Source organism: Eleginops maclovinus, chromosome 10 (assembly GCF_036324505.1).
Source record: "Eleginops maclovinus isolate JMC-PN-2008 ecotype Puerto Natales chromosome 10, JC_Emac_rtc_rv5, whole genome shotgun sequence".
Lineage (NCBI taxonomy): Eukaryota > Metazoa > Chordata > Actinopteri > Perciformes > Eleginopidae > Eleginops > Eleginops maclovinus.
Window position 1 is genome coordinate 11,784,483 of NC_086358.1, and position 22,939 is coordinate 11,807,421.

A 22,939-nucleotide genomic window follows, 5' to 3' on the forward strand; every position below is an offset into this window, starting at 1 on the left:
CCTCTGCTGGCTTGCGTTTATGGCTGTGAGTAGGTGTGAGAGAGTAGATAAGAGAGTGTGAGCCTAAGGATGATGGATTGCAAAACCTTGGTCTCGTGTCCTTGGGGGTCAGTAAGGGTGTGCAAGGTAAGTCGCCATTGGCTGCTTGTTATTCTGAATTCTAATTGGCCAGTTCTGCTCGCTTCGGCTGCCGCGCTGCTCACAGGCTGCTGTTTCCTTCCCATCTTCATCTTCTCCAAACCTTTCTAACCTGTCGCAAACGCGGACAGACACACTCTGGCTTTTGACGAATATCACGAAATGAGCCATGTTGTCAAACAAGACTACATCACTTCAGACTGCCAGCACAGCTGTTCTCTCAAAAGGGAGGATGGCAGGTTTCATAACGAGTTTGGAACACTACAGACTCACGACTGTCTCTCTCTCATCCACACTGTTTAATCTCCAACCCACATGAGTGATCAAAGCTTGTTTACACACCACTCCATGTACGATTAGAGGTATGGAAGGAAGTGTTTCTTCCAAGTGCTGGCATCAGTGAGGCTTTGCTTGACAATAACAACATTTTTTTCATCATCTTGAACAAAAAGTTTTGTGTTGCACATCCAAAATCAAATTTTACCAGGCAGAGCTTTGTTTTACTCGCCTGGCTCTGACGAACAACCTCCATTTTATCATCTTTGAGCATATTGTGAAGAGCGGTGTGGAAAGAAGCAATGTAGCTGGGATTTGTAGTAATAATTATGAGAATGTTTAACAAGAGTCCACACTTCCCTGTTCTTCCTCCCTCCCTCTTCCACCTTTCTCTTTCCATTCCAGCTCGAGAGGAGTACGTTGCCACCTTCAAGGGTTCCGAGTTCTTCTGCTACGACCTATCGCCTAACCCCATCCAGTCGAGCAGCGATGAAATCACGCTCTCCTTCAAAACTCTGCAGCGCAATGGCCTGATGCTGCACACTGGCAAGTCAGCCGACTACGTCAACCTAGCTCTGAAGAACGGGGCCGTGTCACTTGTCATCAACCTTGGCTCTGGGGCATTCGAGGCCTTGGTGGAGCCCGTCAACGGCAAGTTCAACGACAACGCCTGGCACGACGTCAAGGTCACCCGCAACCTGAGACAGGTAACCAGACAACAGGAGGTGGAGGAGAGAGAGACCGAGCGAACGGGAGAAGCGAGGAGATATGAGAGTAGTTACCATATTGTTAACCTTGAGGAAGACAGATTTGAAGGTTCTTATGGAGGGACAAAAACATGGTAGATTAACAGATGGATGGAAGCTTGACTGGATTCCAGTTGGTGATCAAATTATTAGAGATCAATATAAATTAATTGGCAACAATACGAATCCTTTTATCAAACAAAAATGCCCAACATCTGCTTATTCTAGCTGTTCAATTGTGAGGATTTACTCTTTTTATCAATGTACACAATAACTTTAATTCATCAGCTTGAGCTCTGGCAAACTGATGGGCATTTTTGGAAATTTTATAGATGATTATTTGTTTATTTGAGAGATAATTGTTAACTGAAAAGTGATTGACAGTGGCAATGTTTATTTTAAAATCCCTGTTGAATAGTCCCAGTGTGTGTTTGACTTTGGTGAACCACAGTGACTGCTGCAGACGTTTCAGGGGCAGCAGAAAAGACTTTAGTCCGCAGCAGGAAACTAATCAATGTAGAAGCTACGGTCAGTGGTCTGTTGTCCATCTGCAGTGATGCTGTGGTAGGAAGAAAATACCTGAGGTTTTGGTCTTAGTTTACAGTGGGTTAACCACCAGACCAGCGCTGCTTTCAGCTCTAGGTGAGTGCTTTTTCAATTGTGTGTGTGTGTGTGTGTGTGTGTGTGTGTGTGTGTGTGTGTGTGTGTGTGTGTGTGTGTGTGTGTGTGTGTGTGTGTGTGTGTGTGTGTGTGTGTGTGTGTGTGTGTGTGTGTGTGAGAGAGAGAGAGAATATGTAAGTGAGCGAATGAGAGACACAGAGTGAACTAGAGAACATCCAGGGTCACTAGCACTCAGGTGCTTGTAACCCACCTGTGCCCTGCCTCTACCGTTTGCCTGTTTGTACTACTAACTTGACTACTAACTTTACTAACCTGCTAGTGAAACTAACCACCATCCATGGAATGATTCATTCTACTAACCTAACCTGTGCCCTTCTCCTAGCGAAACCGCTCCAACCAACCTTCTAACCTCACCAGAGGCCTTCTAGCTTTCCTTTTTTTCTTCCCGAAGTTGTTCTGTTCACAGTTTTTGCTTTCCTTTCTCCCCCTTTCCTACAAAGCACTCAGGCATTGGACACGCTATGGTAAACAAACTCCATTGTTCGGTAGATATCATTCTAATTGTTTCTTAGTTTGGGTTTGCCCCGTGTCTATTTCCTTTTGAACCATAGACAAAACTAAACCAATAAAAGGATAAATGCGGTTGGTAATCTTTTACGCTTAAAAAAGCCCCCACCCCCCCTCCTTGCCAACCACTTCTTTTTGTTTATATTCCTCCCCCCCCCCCCCCCTTCTTTACCGTTTTTTTCACCCCATCAATCTGTGACTGACATGTAGGCGTGTACTGATTGGCTCATCCTTAACCTGCACGCAAATGGCGAGCCCACCTTCCTGCATGGCGTGACTCAGAAACCCCTTCCCCTCTCTGATTGATCCATAAATGGATAGAGAGGTCCCCCCCCTCCTCTTTTCTTCTTTGGATTTAACGTCCTCCACTCTGCCACTGCATGTTCTTCATGGTGCTCTGATTCATCATGTCCTCGGTTTGATTTCCTTACATACTGTGTCCTCTTTGCCAGTGGATGCATGCAGAGAGAGGAACACGCCGCATGTTTTATATTTGTGTGCGTATGTGTACCTGTGGAATGAGCCGTAACCCATCTAACACCTGTGCGTGTGTGTACATTAATGTGTGTGCGTTTGTCCATGTGTCATATCATTCAAACTCGCTGATCTAATAAACCCCACCCCCCAAACCACAAACTAACTAACACCATGATCACAACTCACCCTAACAACACAACAACATAACATCATCACAACTACTAACAGCATTGACATCATTAACCCTAACCTCAGTAACCCAACACAGCTTGGCCTGATACAAGTAGCACTACTGTGGCTGTCAGCAGTGCAACAACTAACAACTACTAACAAGTAAATAGTACTAACACCAACTGCAAAGCACGAAGAAGCCTGCGGAGACTTTACTAACACCTGCCTGGCTGGGCAACTTTGCCCGGCAATGATAAGTGAGAGAGAACGTACATTAGTGGGAAAGTAAAGCGCTCACAATCTTTATGGGCAGTTGAACATGGTCAGTAATGTACTGTAGAACATCAGGGTGATAACATAACATACCACTAACTGTGACTTAAGTGTGACAGGGTTGGGAACCAGTGCTAGCTAAAAGCCCCATACAGGCTGTTATACAGCAGAATAGGCTGGTTAATTTATAAGAACACCAGCGTCAGGTCCACTTTAAGTGGGGCATTAAGGAAAGCTGTTGTTAGTGTAGGAAGTACATCTGCATCTCCTGCTTGAGGCAGAGATATAAGGAGGGACACTTATAAGGTAAAAGTTGAATTAGCGGACATAGAAGATGTGTTAGGCCTTTATGCAACACTGCACAAATGGTGTATTTTTGTTGGTTTTGTAAAGTCAGAACAATGCAGGGAAAGAGTAGCTGATTGGCTTTGTAGTTTGTGTGAAGAATCACAGTCTGAAGCTTTGAGTATCAGTGAATCTGTATGAATAACACACAGGACCTAGTTAACATTCTGCACATTAGACTTAGACAGGCAGAAGCAGACAGACCAAATAGTCTGAATCCATTTAGAGTGCACAAGTGGTAGATGAGGCTTCTGAGTGTATATCTAACTGTGGGCAGAGTGGCATTTGGCAACATATTTCTAATGTACTAGCAAAGGCGAGAGGCAGCACGTCTCATTTACACCCCACAGATAGCACTGATCCACACCAAAACAAAGTCCCGACAGCACAACCAATTCCCCATACCAATCAGGCCTTCTCCCTACCACAATGCATACACATTTGTTACCAGAGTAACGGGGGCTAATTTGGCTTGTCAGCGCCTAGCTAGCGCTTAGCGCTGCTATTTGGTGTGAGTATATAGCGTGTCCTTTCCCTGTGCTTTGTTGTGTAGGTGACCATCTCTGTGGACGGCATCCTGACCACCACTGGCTACACCCAGGAGGACTACACCATGCTGGGCTCTGACGACTTCTTCTACGTGGGGGGGAGCCCCAGCACTGCTGACCTGCCAGGTTCCCCAGTCAGCAATAACTTCATGGGCTGTCTCAAAGAGGTGGGATGTATGCATGAATCACGTATGTGTGTATAAGACGTTTCACATGCTCATACTATTGATTGTATAAGACTATTATTATTTTGATAAGGAAAAATGCCACAACATTTGTTCTGCTTGGTCCAACTTCATTAAATCTGCTTCAGACATAATGTGTGCTTATCTTTGATTAAACACTTGAATGTGCTCCTTGTAGCTTCTGAGATCCAGCTTCTTTCTTATCATATCATATCTAATCCTTGGGACTAGTGTTTTTTTTAATGAAAGATACAATGAAATATTAATAAAAAACAATAATCCCATGTGCCAAAAGTATAAATATAGTTTTATGAGACAAAATCACTTTTCAGACAAACGTTTTGACCGATTTTGAATCTCTTTTGTGATTTGCGCTGGGGCAAGCCAAGAGAACATGTTTACTAAAGTAAATTCATTTGGGTCAAAGGCATCATTTTTTCAGTATCAAGTATGTTTGCATAAACACAATTAAAATAGCCCAATTGCTTTGTATTAAACAAAACATGTACAACAACTTATTTAATAAGTAATGCTTGTTTATAACTACAATTTGCTAAGAATGATTAATTCAAGACTTAATTAAGGGAGAATTGGCTACTGATTTATTCACAATACAGTTGTACTGAACAATAATCAATAAAAAGATATATACACTCATACTCCACAGATTAACGTATACAATTAATGTATTGAGTAGAAATAACTTTATTTCTCTCTTCCTGCGTTCCGTTTGTCACACATCACTCAAGCATGATCCACACACATTATCGTATAAAGCGCACACACACAGAAAATACTGCCATTTGGCAGACTGATACAAGCATTCCCAGACACACATACACACACACCCTTCCTAGCATCAGAGAGAATCAGTGATGAGTGTCGTTGAGGGAGTAGATACAGCACTAAGCACTAACATGCTAATTAGCTACGCCACAGAGACGCTCCATCCATCCGCTGTGCTTGAAATGGGCCACAACACACACTGCAAAATCAAAAACTCACATGACAAACTGACGAAAACACACATTTGCACGTACACATAATTGTTGTGTGCATGCAAAAAAACACAGACAGAAATAGTCAAGCAGAAATAAATGTACAGATGCATATACAGCACCTGACACACATAACCCTAAATACATCCTAACGTCCATTATATACACACCATGTCTGAGTCTCTCTTTCATTCGAACAGACTCACACAGAGGCATAAACAAACAAGCAAACAAGCCGACAGATGATGTGCCAAACAGAGAGCTATCTGTATCAGTGGTGAATGCGCTCTGTGTTGCTTCATTAAGACTGATGGCGTTTAAACGAGGCTGCCGCTGTCAGTGTGAACCCTCCACTGGCACATTTACATATTTAATCTGATGATATGATAATCCGTGTGAGCAAATTAAGATGTATGCAGTGAATCACACACATGAACGATCACCGCTGCAACAATTTTGTGCATTTGATGCGGGTGCAGGGACACAAAAATCCTTTTTGCACACTTGCAGCACTTTTTTTGCAGAACCACACTCCTTGCCCTACACACATACACAATTGTGCATGATAAACAAGAACAGAGGTCAAAGAAGTCATATGGAGAACTTTATTGTAATATTTCTGAGATGCTCACAAGTCCAAAAAGAAGGTCTGGATAAATAAAGCAAAGCCTGTGCGCTTGTCTCTCTCAACATCAAAATGCTCAGCACTAGCAGGCTCTTTTTACACTCATGCTGCTCAGTCAGAGAGCATACCGTGTAAGGGAAAAGAACAAGTAAAACTGAGAAGGAAAGAAGAGAGAATGTAAAGGCGATTCTTTCAGTTGGGGTGGAAAATGTGTTATCAAAAGATGAGTGGCTCGCTGCTCTTAAGGTTGTCACTTTCATATAAAAATAGCAGACTATTATATGTTTCCCAGGTTAAAGATTAATGGATGTCTGGTCATATATAAAGTGCCTTGTTCCCTCTTTATCTTTTTAGCATTGTCTTCTTTTTTGACCTCTGGAAAGGTCAATCAAAGCGTCTTTTTGCTAGCTTCAATTACACAAAGAAAGATTCACACCAATTCTGTGCTGCAATGTTTACATTGTAGGCTTCATCTATTGACCAGAGGTGAATAAAAAGCCGTCTTTCTATTCAATCCTGAATTAAAAAATATATTTTCCCTTATAATCCCGTCCGCTCCAGGTGGTGTACAAGAACAATGATGTACGGTTGGAGCTGTCTAGACTTGCTAAACAGGGAGACCCAAAGATGAAGGTATGTACTTTCAACACAATGTACAACTTAAAGCAGACACATTATCCTCTTCTACACAGATGTCTTTTTTTTTCAGAAGCTCCTGACAGGCACTGTGGGACTTATACTGTACTCATTTTGAGAAAATGGTATTATATGTTTGAGAGGTTGTCAAGTTCACAGCTTTAAAAAACTGGCTTTATTCCCAGGCTACAAAGGAACCATGTTGATCCGGATGTTCACAAGACATAATTTTAACAACCCAGCTTTTAATGCCCCTTAACCTTCCTTTCTTGTCCCAGGTAAGTGGGGTGGTGTCCTTCAAGTGTGAGAGTGTGGCCACGCTGGACCCCGTGACCTTTGACACCCCCGAGTCTTTTGTGGCGCTGAGCAAGTGGTCAGCAAAGAAGGCGGGATCCATCTCGTTTGACTTCAGGACCACAGAGCCCAACGGGTTGATGCTTTTCAGCCACGGCAAACCCCGACAGCAGCAACGCAAGGACCCACGCACGCCTCCTACACTGAAGGTGAAGATATTATACCGTATATATTAAAAAACAAACACAGTGGAAAGTTAAAACTCGAATCAACACAATCGACATTGGTGCTTTGCTTTTAGCGAAATGCTGATGTTCAGCAGGTATAACGTTTATCGTTATCATAATCTAAGTTTAGGGTATTTTGTCTTCAATAATCCATTAACAAATTAAAAATGTGATTTATGCGTACATGGATAAAATGTATTAATCATAAATGTTTTTCGGATACAACTTCTGGGTACCATAATATGTACAATTATAAATGATTGACTAATGTTGTTAAATTTGGCTGTTAAAATCCAAGCTGGCTGTCAGACATCAGGCCTTTCGTCATCCTCTTCTATAAACCACTGAATTCCTGATTGTCCCTGTTACGATTACATTTCTTTAACTTTTTCTTCATTTCATTTGAATGGCATTCAACAAAGAACCTGAATGTAAATGGTTAAACCGGAGCCCAACGCCTTATTGTAACATGCAGCTATAATTTGCATTTTTATTGTTAGCCTTCAACATCCCTGCTTTTTACGGAATACTAATACTGTGTCTTTTTCCCTTGCAGGTGGATTTTTTTGCCATTGAGATGCTGGACGGGCACTTGTACTTGCTGCTAGACATGGGCTCAGGAACCACCAAGACCAAGGCAATCGACAGAAAGGTCAACGATGGAGAGTGGTATCATGTGGACTTCCAGAGGGACGGACGCTCAGGTATTTTCACCGCTCTAACCCTGATCACAGCGGGTGATAAGGAGGGGGTGTAGGATAGTGCGTTGGCGAGAGCAAGGCCATTCGTTTGCTGTCTGTATTTAAGTCAAACTGGGTTTTAAGGGTGCTGTGTAGGCAGAAACTGATGAAGTTGCTGTGTGAAATCGCAGATACTAAAGACACTGAGAATAATTATACCAAGTGGTAGCATCTGTCTTTCTGTAGTGTTCTTAAAGATTTTTAAAGTTCCATTTTTAACATAAAACCTATTCTTAATGTGGGTAGATGCACTAAACATACTCATACAGTGCCTTCTGTTGTCTCTTCCTATATGTATTTGATCTCAATTCTTACATAGATGCCGTACAATAACAGGATTTAGTTTTTTGTCCTAACACAATATAATTAAAGTTCTTGTGCCAGTTTTAATTACAATCTAGAAACCCAGAGTAGAGGCTGCCAATCCTCTCTATTGGGACCTCATTTGTTTACTTTCACTGTCCTAATGTCTAAATAAATCGTTTCAATGATTTATTAGTGACAAAATGTTGGACATAGTGCTTTTGAACCAGCATGTACTTAAACGAGCGTACTGATGACTGTGGCCTGTGTAGTTTTTATATTTCCAATTCTTCTGATTATAGAAGTAAGTAGGAGTACAAAGGATGATGATGATAAAGATGATAATGGTAGTCATCATGATGGTGGTGGTGGTAGTGGTGATGATTGTGATGAGGATGTTCACATTGAAGGTCATAACTATTACTGAAGTTGTTCTTATGCCTCGCTGTGTATTCAGGAACCATCTCAGTGAACAGTGTGAGGACAGCATACACGGCTCCCGGAGACAGCGAGATCCTGGATCTGGACGAGACTTTGTACCTCGGGGGGCTACCTGAAGACCGCGCTGGACTCATCTTCCCAACAGAGGTGTGTGTGTGTGTGTGTGTGTGTGTGTGTGTGTGTGTGTGTGTGTGTGTGTGTGTGTGTGTGTGTGTGTGTGTGTGCATGCATGCATTTGTAGTTTTCAGTTTGGATAATCAATGAATTATCAATCGGAGTCCTTCAAGCTGAGTTGAATACCTTTAGTCTAACATTATGGTTATATTGAGTATATTGAGTTGCTGATGTTACCTTGAACTATTTGTACAGTCTTTTATATGTTGTGAAACACATATTTAAAGGATCTATTCAATTAGATGATTAATCGCCAAAATATTAAGTAATGACAAGTTATTTGCAGACTGATATAGTGTCAGGGGTGAGTAACTTTATTAAACTTATTTAATTCATTTAAATCCCTTCATATCAGGTCTTTACAAATCAGATTTGATCAAATTACATAATCTATATTAGAGTAGTCATTAGTTGCAAGCCTTTCAAGTATATTTTGTTAATTTTTTTCCACTTATAATACTTGGAAAACAAACAAAAAATAAATAATATTTATATATGAATATAAAAGTCCCATTAAAATAATGTAGCTATAAGTGCTAGCTTTCTCCTGCTGAATTTCACTGTGTAAGGAAGATTTGAGGAAAAGCTTGATCGGGGATTTTATAAATTTCATTCTAATTTTTACTTAAATCTTAGAATGTTGTGTCAGGGTGAAAGTGTGACAAAAATGTATTAACTTTAGAAGTCAAAAAAAAGCTGGCATTTTCAACTTTTTAACTGTGCTTTAAACATGGTATTACAAACTTAACAGACAGCAGTCCATCACTAAATATTGCAAGATATGGTCAAACTCGTTCTTGTGAAACTCCTCAACCCTGGCGACCTCCTCCTCAGGTGTGGACGGCTCTGTTGAACTACGGTTACGTGGGCTGCATCAGAGATCTGTTTGTGGACGGACAGAGCAAAGACATCCGGAGGTTGGCAGAGGCCCAGAAGGCGGTGGGGGTGAAGCCCTCGTGCTCGAGAGAGCCGCCCAAACAGTGCCTGTCCAACCCCTGCCAGCACAACGGCGTCTGCAGGGAGGGCTGGAACCGCTACGTGTGCGACTGCTCCGGGACAGGATACCTGGGACGCTCCTGCGAGAGAGGTGAGAATGACGCGGTGAAGAGGACGAGAATAACACTTTGGCAGCCTGTATTGTAATTTGGCATACATTCTAAAGCCACATTTTCACAAAACAATGAGTAAGCTGGCTCATTCCAGTCACCAAACTACAAGGTTTTTGGGATAAATTCATAATATGTCACGATGCAAAAATGCATTTTTGCTGACATTTTCATTTGCTTTTTGGCTTGAGAACATTGAGTGATGCCAAAGATATAGTGACAGAAGATAGATGGTATGGCATCGAAGGTTTAATGTCAGAAATAACATCCATCAATCACTTAAAATATATTTTAAAATCACCAGTTATATCGGGAGATTAACCTTTAAATAATTACACATTTAAGCTAGACTTTTTTCCTTTTAAAGGTCTATCCTTACAAATCACATCACCTTGATAGTACTTACTCTGATGTGCGCTCAAGAAGTACCGTCATAAAGATTTATGGCAGATAAAAATGTGGCTAAACTGTCCAAATGAAAAGCCTTGTAGATTGAGTTCATGTGAGTTTACCCTCCCCATCCTCCCTGGTGATGGAGAATAGGAAGGATAAAAAGAAGTCGGAATGTAGGAAGGAAAAATAAGGGTAAGAAGAAAATGAGTCTGCTTGCACAACAACAAAAGATAATAACCTTTTCTGTCAGTGGCTGCATCTTTTATTAAAAGCAAAACACTTTCTGCGTAAAAGTGAGGGTAGTGAGATGGAGGCCGGGGAAGGAGAAGATGAAAAGGGGGTGAAAGAGAAGATGTGGGAGGATGCAGAGCTGCAGACTGGACTATTGGACTGCTATGGATGTAGAGAGTGGGAATCGATGGGAGAGGAAATGTGCAGAAAGCAGGGAGCAGGAGCTGTGACAGAGGAGGGTGGAAGCACCGGTCCAGAACCGCCATATGACAGCAGTTGAGGAGGTATGGGAGATGGGAGTACAAAATTCGACAGAGAGAGAGAGAGAGAGAGTTATGAGAAAAGGTATGAATGCAGGTCGAGGGAGATAAATGGAAAGTTGGAAAGATTGGCAGAGGGACTGATAGAGGCTTGTTGAAAGAAGCGAAGATGGAGTCAGACAAGAAGAAGAGAAGAAATGCTGTTTGTGCCACAACTGCTGACGCGTCTCAAGTGATGATTGTACTATCATCTTACAGGAGATATAGGCACACACGTACACTTTCTGCAAGGTGTTGATATGAAAATGTTTTATTTCCGAGGACAAACCGCCGCAGTGTAAGTTTATCGTAGCAATGCACTGCCTCTCCTTCTCTTAGCTCCGTCTCCCTTTCCTCTATGTCTTTTTTCATCCCTCTCTATGTGCACTGAGGGGTCACTAACTGGTGGTTCAGTGGATTAAAGGAAGCACAGATGGAGAAGCAGATGGAGAGAGTGATTGGCCATGTTTACGCCTTCTACCTGCGGTTTCTGCCTCCCTTTTTTTCCCTCCCTCCTTCTCTCACTCTCGTCTTTGTTCCCACTCTCTCTTCTTTAATGAACAAAGATGGTCGCCACGCTCTGGCTCCGAGATGAATTTTTATTTTGTAGAGCAGTCACACACACACATATTTCTAGCGACACATTTGCACACCCCTTAACACATTTCAGCTCTTTCCTCCTGCTCACTAGCTGTTCACGCTGGTGGATTTTATTTTTTTGAGCTGTCCTGCTTTATTTATGAAAGCCAACTCCTGGCAGGAAGAGAAAACAAAAGAAATATATCTTAACTCTTCAAAGAGTTTGGTCTCAATTTGTCAATACCAAAAGGTCAATATATTTCTATAACGTTTCAAAATACATTTTTACAATGTTTTAAAACCCAGTTGGTCAAATCTCCATCTCTTGACTTTCATTTCTAGTCAATCTTCAGCTAAAGTGAACACATTTTCTTAAAGTTTTTATTTCATTTTGCTTTCAAACTATTCACTTTTTAGATTAAGGAACAAAAATGAAAGTACATTTAAAAAAAAAGTCAAAATTACAAGATACTCAGTAAAATAACATCAGTCAAAATGATAAGCTAATAAATCAAAATAATTCGATTAAAAGTAAAAACGTGTTTTGAGTAATAACATATGGGGTTGTGTAACACAGGGAGGGGCAGTACAAATATATTGTCATTGTATTTATTTTCTTGGGGTCATTACCAACAAAAACATGGATAATATTGTATTATCTTACTTATTCTGGTTGAAAGGCAGATTTGGTGTGAGCTACAGGTGTCAAATAATGTGACGGAATGCAACACAACTTCTTTTTTTGGCTTTAATGGGCTTCCATACTTTTTTCTCACCATTCCTCCCTGCTCTATTTTCCTGTTCGAGAGTCAGGTGCTGCGGTGAGGAAAATTTAGTCAGCTGTCTCCCTTATCAGAAATGTGTGTGTGTGTGTGTGTGTGTGTGTGTGTGTGTGTGTTGGGTGGGTGTGTGTGCGTGGGTGTGTGTGTGTGTGTGTGCTTTGGCAGGTATGTGTGTGTCTGTTAGTTATGTTATCTGTGATATAACAGGCCAACAACCTCCTTTTTCCTCAAGTTAATGAGGGTTCATTTGCATTTTAGCCAAGAGCTCTTCTCCCTCCCCCCACTCCTTTCTATCTGTCTTGCTCTGTCCCTATTTTCTCTCCCCCTGCTCTCACTTTACTAAACCCTCCTCTGTTCACACTTAAATTCACTCACTTATTCTGACATGCACGCACACACACATACGCACACTATCTCCCTCTTTCCCTCCTTCTCAGCTCATCAGCATTCATGAGGCCTCCCTCTCTTCCTGTTCTCTTGTTTTTGCCTTGGCTCTAACCTTCTCCCACGGAAACAGGGAGAGAAAAAGGGAGAGAAAGCGAAGGAGGAATGCAATAGAGAGATATAAGAAGAAGGGACGAAGAAATAGAGGTAGAGACGTGGAGAGTGTGTTTAGCTGTGTATGTAATTGGCCAATAAAAACAGGGTTCTCAGAGGTAAACAGTTTAGCAGTTGGGGATTGGCCCCAGCAGGTAGCAGGGAGAGAAGATTATGAATATGAAATGAGTATGCAAAAGACATTAAAGCGGGATCACCTGAGCTTGTTACATTATGACTCCAGGGTATGGGATGTCAGCGGCGGAGGCTAACACACTCACCGCCATGCATTCTGATTCAACCGACCAACCGGCTGCTGCTATTTTTACATCCCTTTTCATGAGGGAGTGATGATGAATTAAGGGTGGAAAGTGATGGAGAAATTTTGAAGCAGCTTTTGAGTTTCAACATGACGTGGCCGGCGGGGGAACAAGGGCGTGTAGGCACACCGCAACATACTTCATCATGTTTTAAATCTGATTCACTCAATGTCAAATTTCCTTTGTCTCCTCCCAACTTGTGTGTGTTTTCTCCCTGTCAATCTTTTCTGTTTCTTTTTAATGTGTCCACCCATCCCACTCTTCTCCATCACTGTCTCTGTCTTCCTTCGCCTCCTTCTTCTCTCACTCGTTCCTTGTCCTTCTCCCCCGTCTTGTACAGATGCGACCATCCTTTCGTACGACGGCAGTAAGTTTATGAAGGTGCAGTTGCCTGTGGCGATGCACACCGAGGCGGAGGACGTCTCGCTACGCTTTCGCTCCCAGCGAGCCTATGGAGTTCTCATGGCAACTACATCCCGTAACTCCGCAGACACCCTTCGTCTGGAGCTGGATGGGGGCCGTGTCCGACTCACTGTCAACCTAGGTACACACACGTACACACAAACATGTAGATCCTCCAACATTGTTTTGATTTCCACACAGGGGAATGCTGATGAAACTGGCCTTTTGGCTTTTTCTTGCATAGCGATGTCATTAAATGTTGATAGATAATATATTGTCCCTTGAAAGTGAGTAGTACTCTTCTTGATAATTCTTTCAGATAATTATGCTGCAACTATGCTTGTAATTAAGGATTTCACAGGCTTTCTGCAGTAATCTGTTAGCATTTTGATGTACTTAATGGTGCTTATAAAACCTACTTGGAATACACACAAACACAATAAACAGTTAAAGGATAGCAGTATTGTTTTTGCATTGAACAGAGGGTCAAGCCTAAAGCTGCATTCTCTGCTCACTCCCAGTGGACCTGTGCATCCCTTCAACAATCAATACAAAGACTCAAAAACTGTACAATCACACACACACACACACACACACACACACACACACACACACACACACACACACAAACAGTAATACAGTCTACACTTAATTGTGACTTAACTTTGACTTTTAAACTCTTCTAGCCAGAGAAGCAATTTCACATGAGTTCAGACACACTTTCATGCTAACACACACATACACTTACAGAGGGGTGCATGTGTTGGTCTCTGGTTGTCTGCAGCCACGTCTCTTCTGTGGTTGACGCCACTCGACACACCAATGCATCATGGGTAAAAAAAAAGCTCCGTAATAGTGGGGCTAAATCTTCCGAGCATTCACGGAGATTTGTGCTCTGGATGGGCGACAAAAATTATGGGATGTGTTCGATGTCATCAGACAAACTGATACACATGACCCATCTCAGTCTCCTGGTGCTTTTGATTGGTGACTGAAACTGTCGCTCAGGCCAGAGCAGCCAATGAGCACGCTGCTCATGCTGGGACACACCGCTCTCCTTGTAATATGTAACAGTTTAAATGGGAATATAAACCAATCCTGATTTTCATTGGTTCTAAAATTGCATTTTGCAACACCCTTTTGTAAGAAAGTACAGTCAAGCTTGAAGTCTTGTGACAAAGGAGAGCGTGTGTTTTCTCAGCAGTTTGTATATAATGCGTGCAGGGTGTGTCGATGTGTGTGTCCCCAGGGCGTGGGGAATATGTGTATGTGTGCAGCATTAACCCTCTGCTCTGCTCTCCCTCCAGACTGTATCAGGATAAACTGTACAGCCAGTAAGTGATCCTCCATCTCACCTAACCCCCCACCCCTTCCTTTTCCTCCTGAGTCTGCGTGGTAGTGTGTGTTTTTTTGTTAGTGTTTCTGTCTGACTATTTTTCCCCCTCTCTGTGTTTTTAGTCCATCTAATCGTAATCCGTTATTCAACATGTCTCTGTGTCTGTGTGCATATGTGTGTGTGTGTGTGTGTGTGTGTGTGTGTGTGTGTGTGTGTGTGTGTGTCTGTGTGCATATGTGTGTGTGTGTGTGTGTGTGTGTGTGTGTGTGTTTGTGTGTGTGTGTGTGTGTGTGTGTGTGTGTGTGTGTGTGTGTGTGTGTGTGTGTGTGTGTGTGTGTGTGTGTCTGTGTGTGTCTGTGTGTGTCTGTGTGTGAGAGTGTGTGTTGGACAGGCGGAGATGCACATATGCGTTTTTGTGTCTGCATGTTCAGCGACACCACAGGAGTGGTGCGATTTTTGCTGAGGGCCAGGGTTTTCCAGGTCGGCCATTTTAGCAAAGAAGGATAGACGGAAGAGAGGACAGTGGGGTTTGAAGGGAGGGGGGGAGGAAAGAAAAGAAAAGAAGTAGAAGAAGAAAATCTAAAGATGAGGTGTTCAGGTAAAGTTAGGTACGTTGGGAAGCGCAGCTGCGGGATGAATGTAACTTAGAGCTGCGGGGTAATTACTTCTCCTTCATGCTGGAGACAAAAGACATGTTATCGCTCGGTTTCTCTCCGTTGCACCTTCATCCCAACGGTTGTCTGGTTGATTTCTTTGTTTGCTTGTTGTTTCCTTTCTAAACTGTACATTAGGGATTTTGGGGTAATGTTCCATTTAGAGTATTTAGGGTGTGCTTGTGTGTGAGTGCCTTTGCATTTTGTTTTGCGTGTGTGTGTGTTTTCTAGTTGTGTTATCCTGTGTGAGAACGAGTGTGTATGTTTTCTGTTCATGCTGCTGTGAGTGGAGCTGAATCCCTGATGAAGTTTAATTCCCTCACGTGGAGTTTCTCTCTGTCACGACCACAGAGAAAGCGAGAAAGAGGGAGAGGGAGGGAGAGAGAGAAAGAGACGAATGCTCTGTGACGGCAAAGAGGTGGTGAAATGGACGACTGCAGTTGCCATAGAAACCCTATTAGCCACACAGCACTGTTGCTATACCGCATGTCTATCGGCCAATTTTAGACCGGTTGTCTCAATGAACATTTAAGTAGGCAGCCACTTTTCTGGCACACTGTGTGCATACAATAAATTAAACATTTGATATACAAGGGGGGAGAGAAAAAAACATTAAACAGCCTGGCGCCATGGAAAGAGTCCACTCAGCAGTCAAATAAAAGCCTCGGCATGGGAGAGATTCGGGGCTTATCCAGCAGAAAAGCCATTTGTTATTGGGAGCTAATGAAATATGAAACGCTTTTTGTCGTTTGGTTTTCATTATCCTGCACTTAAAATCTCCACTAGCTTGTGTCTTTTGATTCGAATTGCATTTGCATTGATAGAAAGAATCGGAGGATGAAGCCCTCTTTATTTGTCACATACATGCAGACAGCAGAGCATACACAGTGAAAGCAATGGGGAGGGAGGATTGGAGGTGTCCGGTGCCTTGCTCAAGGGCACCACAGCAGGGCCTAGGAGGTGAACTGGGACCTCTCCAAGTAGTAGTCCTCTTTCCATATTTCAAGTCTGTTCGGGGACTTGAACCAGCGACCCTACGAGTCCCAGTCCAAGCCCCTACTGACTGAGCCACTACTGACCATCATCATTGCTACAAACAACTCCCTTTTCTCTTTTTTTTTTTAACATTACAGAGCACAGACTGTCCGACTTTACTTTAAACCAAGCTCACCATGCTGCTGAACGCACTGTTAGCACTGACCCAAAATAGGTGTGTGTGTGTGTGTGTGTGTGTGTGTGTGTGTGTGTGTGTGTGTGTGTGTGTGTGTGTGTGTGTGTGTGTGTGTGTGTGTGTGTGTGTGACTTTGTCTATATGTTTATCGGGATGTATTTTTGCCTTTCCCTGTTCCCAGGTTGACACAGATCACTGCCTCACTCTCACTGCGTTCTGCTCTTTGAGTATTTGGCTACATGTGCAACAATACACACACACTCACTTATAAACTCACACACATGCACATATTCTCTCCTTCACTCAGTGTTAGGCAGTGATCCATGGTAAAAGGATGAGATGCTCATGCCCAGAGCACAGCTGAGTCTCCTCAGGGGAACCCTGTGTCCTCTCTGAACACACTATTTTAGCTTTGCAAAACACACACACACATTGAAGTATTTGAATTGACTTTTCGTGTTTTGTTTGCGTGTAAGTGTGCCTCCCTCTATTTCTCTACCTATATGTGTGTGTGTGTGTGTGTGTGTGTGTGTGTGTGTGTGTGTGTGTGTGTGTGTGTGTGTGTGTGTGTGTGTGTGCGCGCCTGCCTTCCTCCATGAGTGATGAAGGCATGCTTGACATTTTCTGCAGCAGAATCCGTTCGGGTCAGTTTACTTCTCACCTCCCCCATCATTACCTCCTATAGGTCACTGTAAGCAGACTGACTCAAACTAACAGGGCTTGGAGGAAGATGGAGGGTGTGTGTCGAGTGTGTGTATGTGTGTGTGTTTCCGGGGGAAGGTGGGTGTTGTGTTCAAGGTTGGTGGGGTGCTTGTAGTGAGCAGGAGCTAGGGGACACCCAGGTTTTGGGAACAGTGAGGCTGTCAAATGTGTGCAGTGGACTATTTGAAGATATGAGCTGGTAGGTGAAGAGAGAGACATCATGAGAAGACAGCTCAGCTTCTTCCATCCTGCTGCACATCAGCACCTTGGAGAGCTCTCCGGTGATCAACTGTGTGTGTAGTGCCATCATGAGTCATGTTGCGGAACTGCAGTCTTGAACATGGACAGGCTATTGTGTAAAATGTGCAGGGGCAGTTAAGGAGTCATGGGGGTGCAAATGTGCTGTCTGTGCATGTGTGGGAAGTAGGTGGTCATCATGGCTGTGTGATGTGTCCACAGATGGATTTTCTCAGCGTAGGCCTGTGTGTCTCCATCTTAGGCATCCATTTATGTTAATCTTTCTGTGTGTCTGTGTCACATCATCTGTCCCGCTGGTGTATCTGCAAAGTCACCTGTCTGTCTATCTGTGTTTTGATCCAGCGGTTTTCGTCTTCCCAGGATATGTATGGTTCCCCTTTTCCTCTGCTATTTCCTTCCATTCCCTCCCTTCCTGTCCTTACATTTTAATTCAACTTGCCTGGCTTCTTCTTCTTCTGTCTCTGTCTCTGGATTTCTATCTGCTCTGCCTGTCTCTATTTGTCTCTCTCCACCTCTCTGTGCATTATGTTAATGGTGGTCTGGGCTATGTGTAGGTAAAGGCCCAGAGACCATCTTTGCGGGGTCGGGCCTCAATGATAATGAGTGGCACACGGTGAGAGTAGTCCGACGTGGCAAGGGCCTGAAACTCACCGTAGACGACCTGCAGCCTGTCGAAGGTAACTACAGCAGCATTTCATCCCTTGTAGCCTTTCACCATAAAGAGACTCCTTGACCTTTATCTGATAAATTCCTGGTTGATTTTAAAAGACCAATATTAAGTGATTTATTTCCTTTTTTCTTTACAACTTCTGTACCTGTGTAAGTGTATTATTGTGAATAATGATTACGACTAATTACACAGCGATCATTGCAATCTGATCGAAAATATGCAATATGCATAAATACTTTCTATAAACTTTTTGGGGAAGTTTACAGTTGAAAATAGTTTGTGATCCATTTCACCCCTGATTTCAGTGTTACCAGCACTAGTCACTGTTAGTTCAACTGTTAAATAATAGCATGAAAATGAGTTTTAGTGTTGGAACAGTTCCACTTGAAACCCAAGTTTCCATAGCCCTCACCTCTGAAGTTTACCCGCCACCAGGTCAGATGGCGGGCGACCACACCCAGTTGGAGTTCCACAATGTGGAGACGGGTATTGTGACGGAGAAGCGCTTCATGCCTGCCGTGCCTTCCAATTTCATCGGCCACCTTCAGGGCCTGACGCTAAACGGCATGCCCTACATTGACCTGTGCAAGAACGGCGACATCGACTACTGCGAGCTCAACGCTGTTATTGGCTATAAGAGCATCGTGGCTGACCCCGTCACCTTCCGCTCCCGCTCCAGTTTCGTAACGCTACCCACGCTACAGGCCTACTACTCCATGCATCTATTCATGCAGTTCAAGACGACGTCCCCCGACGGCCTTGTTCTCTACAACAGGGGAGACGGCAATGACTTCATTGTGATAGAGCTAGTTAAAGGGTGAGATTGGGTATTTACATTACATGATTCAATGTCTTGCAAAGGAAATGGTTTAATATGCAGTTTAAATGTGGGTTAATGGTAATACCCACATGTTCAATTCAGCCTAGGATTCGTTTGAAATTCTTGTGGCTGATATATCAAATATGAAAAATGCATAAGTCAAGCAGCTCTTTTTCTACTCTTGTAATTACGGTTCTTGAAGACAGATGCCCTGAAGTGTATGACCCTGTGTTGTTCTTCATCATGAATATGATTAATTTGTCTTTTTTCTTTCCTCTCTTCTTTTTGGTTCCCTTTCTAGCTACCTGCACTACATCTCTGACCTGGGCAATGGAGCACACCTGATCAAGGGCAACTCTAACAGTCCTCTAAATGATAACCACTGGCACAACGTGCACATCTCCAGAGACACTAACAATCTCCACACGGTCAAGATTGACACCAAAGTCACCACGCAGACCACCATGGGTGCCAAGAACCTCGACTTAAAGGGTATGCAACAAATACAAGCAGTGATACCTCAATAACAGTCGTGGACATGTACTTATACATGTATATTTCTACTGAAACAAGATCTCAGTTAAAGTTCCACATCTGATGAAATAGGCATGCTCACTTTTGAAACAGGAGTAACATGAAGGTTAAAAATGCTCTCTGATGGATATTAAGCAACCAGCACCTACAAAGCTCACTAATTAAGTTGCTATAAATAATTTGTTTAATCTGTACAAATAGTAATTAGCTTTTTTTTGGTCTGTATGGGGTTAAGAGTTATTTTCCAGGGATGATCGTTGGATGGTGGATTTTTTTTGCTCAGATGGAGACTAGCTGGCTAAGCTAAACATTTCCTGGCAGTACAGAACTGAGAGATCTATCAATTTCCTTATCTAACTCTAAGTAACAATATAAATGTTATAAATAAAATGTATTTTATCCCCAGGTGACCTGTACATCGGGGGTGTCTCCAAAGAGATGTACCGCGAGCTGCCAAAGCTGGTCCACTCCCGCGAGGGCTTCCAGGGCTGCCTAGCAACAGTTGATCTAAATGGCCGACTCCCTGACCTTTTGGCTGATGCACTTGCAACCATGGGACAAGTAGAGAGAGGCTGTGAAGGTGAGGTGCAAACACGATAATCACAACCGTAGATCTGTCCCTGTCTCGTGTCCGTATTGCTTTTTCTTTCTTTTTCCATTTACCTCATGCTCTGTGTGATTAGGATAACCCACTAACCCGGCTTTTGGTCTATTCGATGTAAATTCTACTCTTTTGGTTCTCATCACCTCCTCGATCTTTCTGCACATTGTGTTTTCTCTTTGTTCCACTCTTTCAACAGTTCACAGGCATCTGTGTGCATTGACTAACCATCTAACTTAATTTGCTTGTTTGCTTTTTTGTTTGGCTGACAAAAGTTACATTGATGAAAGCTGACTTGCAAGGTATATCGCTTTGTGTGAGCATGTGAGACACGTGTATGAGAGTGGGAAAACCTTGTGTGCTTCTGGGTGTGTGTGTGTGTGTGTGTGTGTGTGTGTGTGTGTGTGTGTGTGTGTGTGTGTGTGTGTGTGTGTGTGTGTGTGTGTGTGTGTGTGTGTGTGTGTGTGTGTGTGTGTGAGGGGGTGTGTGTGTGAGTGTGAGTGTGTGTGTGTGTGTGTGTGTGTGTGTGTGTGTGTGTGTGTGTGTGTGTGTGTGTGTGTGTGTGTGTGTGTGTGTGTGCGTGCGTGCGTGCGTGCGCGTGTTGAAACTACCCAGTGGTGTCCAGTCTTGTGTGGATCCCAGTGATCCAGAGACAAAGGTCAGAGGTGACCTGTCCTCTCCTAGCCACTGTAGTGACTTCATCACAGTAGTGACATCACCACCGCCTGACCTGAGTTGACACAGCTCCACCACCCGGGTTGTCTAGCAGCATGCTGTCTAACCCTCCTACTGACTCCCAACCTAACCTTCAATACTCCATTTGTGAATCATTTTGCACCCTTTCCTCCACGCCCGCGTTAGAAATACATCAAAAGATAAATAAATTTAGAGCCGGACTGTGTTTACATGCACTAAATATGACATTTTATGCCCTCAATATTGCTATTTAGCTATTTCAATTGCTAAAGAAAATAAATAATAAACGTATATTACCATTGCAGGTATCTAATTAGGATTTGTTCTGTATTTTTCCATTGGTGGGGTACTTATGTTACTTTGCAAACACTCCCTCTTTCATTACTTCAGCCAACTTTAGGACAAGGTCGTTGCGTATGTGCAAGCATATTTAAAATTCTGTTAATATTCAAGTCTTTCTTAATGTTAAAAAGCAGGTATGTTTTTCATTCCAAACTGAAATGTGGGCTTTTTTATTTGGCGTGCATCTACAGTTGTTCTTATAACATGCACATAGCTTAAGTTAAACAGGCAACAGGATAAAACCCACCATAAGGATGCATAAACTGATTGAGCTGTATTCACTTCCAAAGAATGCTCCTAAAACCTGAATAATATGTATAATGTCTTAATCTGATAATGCTACATTCAGAAAAAGGCCTTATTCGGTATCTCCAAACCATGAAATGAAATCGGAAGTATTGCCAAATTCAAAATAAAGTATAACAATAGTGGGCATGTAAATGTAGTCATTGTCCTCCTTTGTGTTTTTAACAAAAGTTGTGGAGTAAATGGGGACCGACTGCTGAAGAGAGAGTATGAAATGAAGGCCTTTAAACATAACTCTGCCTGTTATGTTTAACCCCCTCCTCCTGTCCTTGCCCCAATCATCTAGGCTCACATCCTGCATGCTCTCCACATGTGTGGCTCTTTTCACGTCGTAACACAGATTTCAGTTCAGTTTCGGTTCAGTTTATAATCATGATCAAGTATATTTTGTCAGTGTAAAGAATGAGAGCCTATCCACCATCTCCTAGTCTCATAAAGATCTCCTACTAACACTACTAATCGTAACATCATTGCAGCACAATAACAGTCCAAAATGTCTCAAGGAAATGCGGTCTAAACATAACCAGACAGTATTGGCATACTGTTGTGAAAAAACAATGGGCTCCAGACAAAATCATAAATGTCTGTCTCCTAACTTTTGCAACTCCCCCCCCCACACCTCTCTGTCACGGCAGGTCCCAGCACTACATGTCAAGAAGACTCTTGCTCAAATCAGGGAGTTTGTTTGCAGCAGTGGGAGGGCTTCACCTGCGACTGCAGCATGACGTCGTATGCTGGGCCACTTTGCAATGATGGTGAGTCTCTGCTGTCCATTATCTGGCTCAGCACTAATTGTAGACAGCTACAGTAAGAATGTAAAATAAACTCATTTGGTAGAATCTATACCAATACTATGCGTAACACTGAATAATTAGTATTGGCCTGGGTATATAGACCATTATTCCTCTCCATACATGTCTCTAAACTATAGAAAACACACCTTAATATATAACTGCATGTCTCAAATCAATGCATTTGGATGATTTGGTTGGAATCGCTGAATCAAACATGTTTTTGTGTGCATGTTATCAGAGCCACCAGGTGAGGGCACTGTCAACTGTTGATTCATAAGTGGCACAAAAACAGCACCTGCCAAATGTCTAGTTTGGTTATTGTAATTCTTTGTTTTAATGCCCTCTTTACACGTTCAACCCATTATTCTCAGTGGCCTTTCAAGGAACACACTTGATGATTATTGAGTCACCCTGCAGCGAGTCCTACCATTGAATGCTGTTATTGTTATGAGTCACATATCGCGGTCAGCCTCCTGCAGTAATGTTAGTATTCTGGGAAATACTTATTCTTTCTCAGCGTGTAGGAGGAACCAGCTAAGTGTTAAGGGCCAGTCAACTGTGATATTTCAGTTTTATTATTACTTGTCCCTTGTGTATTCAACATTTAGCAGAGAAAAACCAT

General features: G+C 42.7%; 1 protein-coding gene across 1 annotated transcript in view; it reads left to right on the plus strand.

Annotated features, from left to right (window-relative positions):
* nrxn1a (neurexin 1a) overlaps positions 1–22,939 on the plus strand; it is a 54,283-nt gene that overhangs the window by 18,700 nt on the left and 12,644 nt on the right. The window contains 15 exon segments of the mRNA XM_063893700.1: positions 820–1,121; positions 2,282–2,305; positions 4,168–4,329; positions 6,532–6,603; positions 6,885–7,109; positions 7,684–7,831; positions 8,628–8,758; positions 9,620–9,872; positions 13,373–13,576; positions 14,742–14,768; positions 18,109–18,231; positions 18,660–19,041; positions 19,346–19,536; positions 19,985–20,158; positions 22,159–22,278. Coding sequence (XP_063749770.1) covers positions 820–1,121; positions 2,282–2,305; positions 4,168–4,329; positions 6,532–6,603; positions 6,885–7,109; positions 7,684–7,831; positions 8,628–8,758; positions 9,620–9,872; positions 13,373–13,576; positions 14,742–14,768; positions 18,109–18,231; positions 18,660–19,041; positions 19,346–19,536; positions 19,985–20,158; positions 22,159–22,278 — 2,538 coding nt within the window.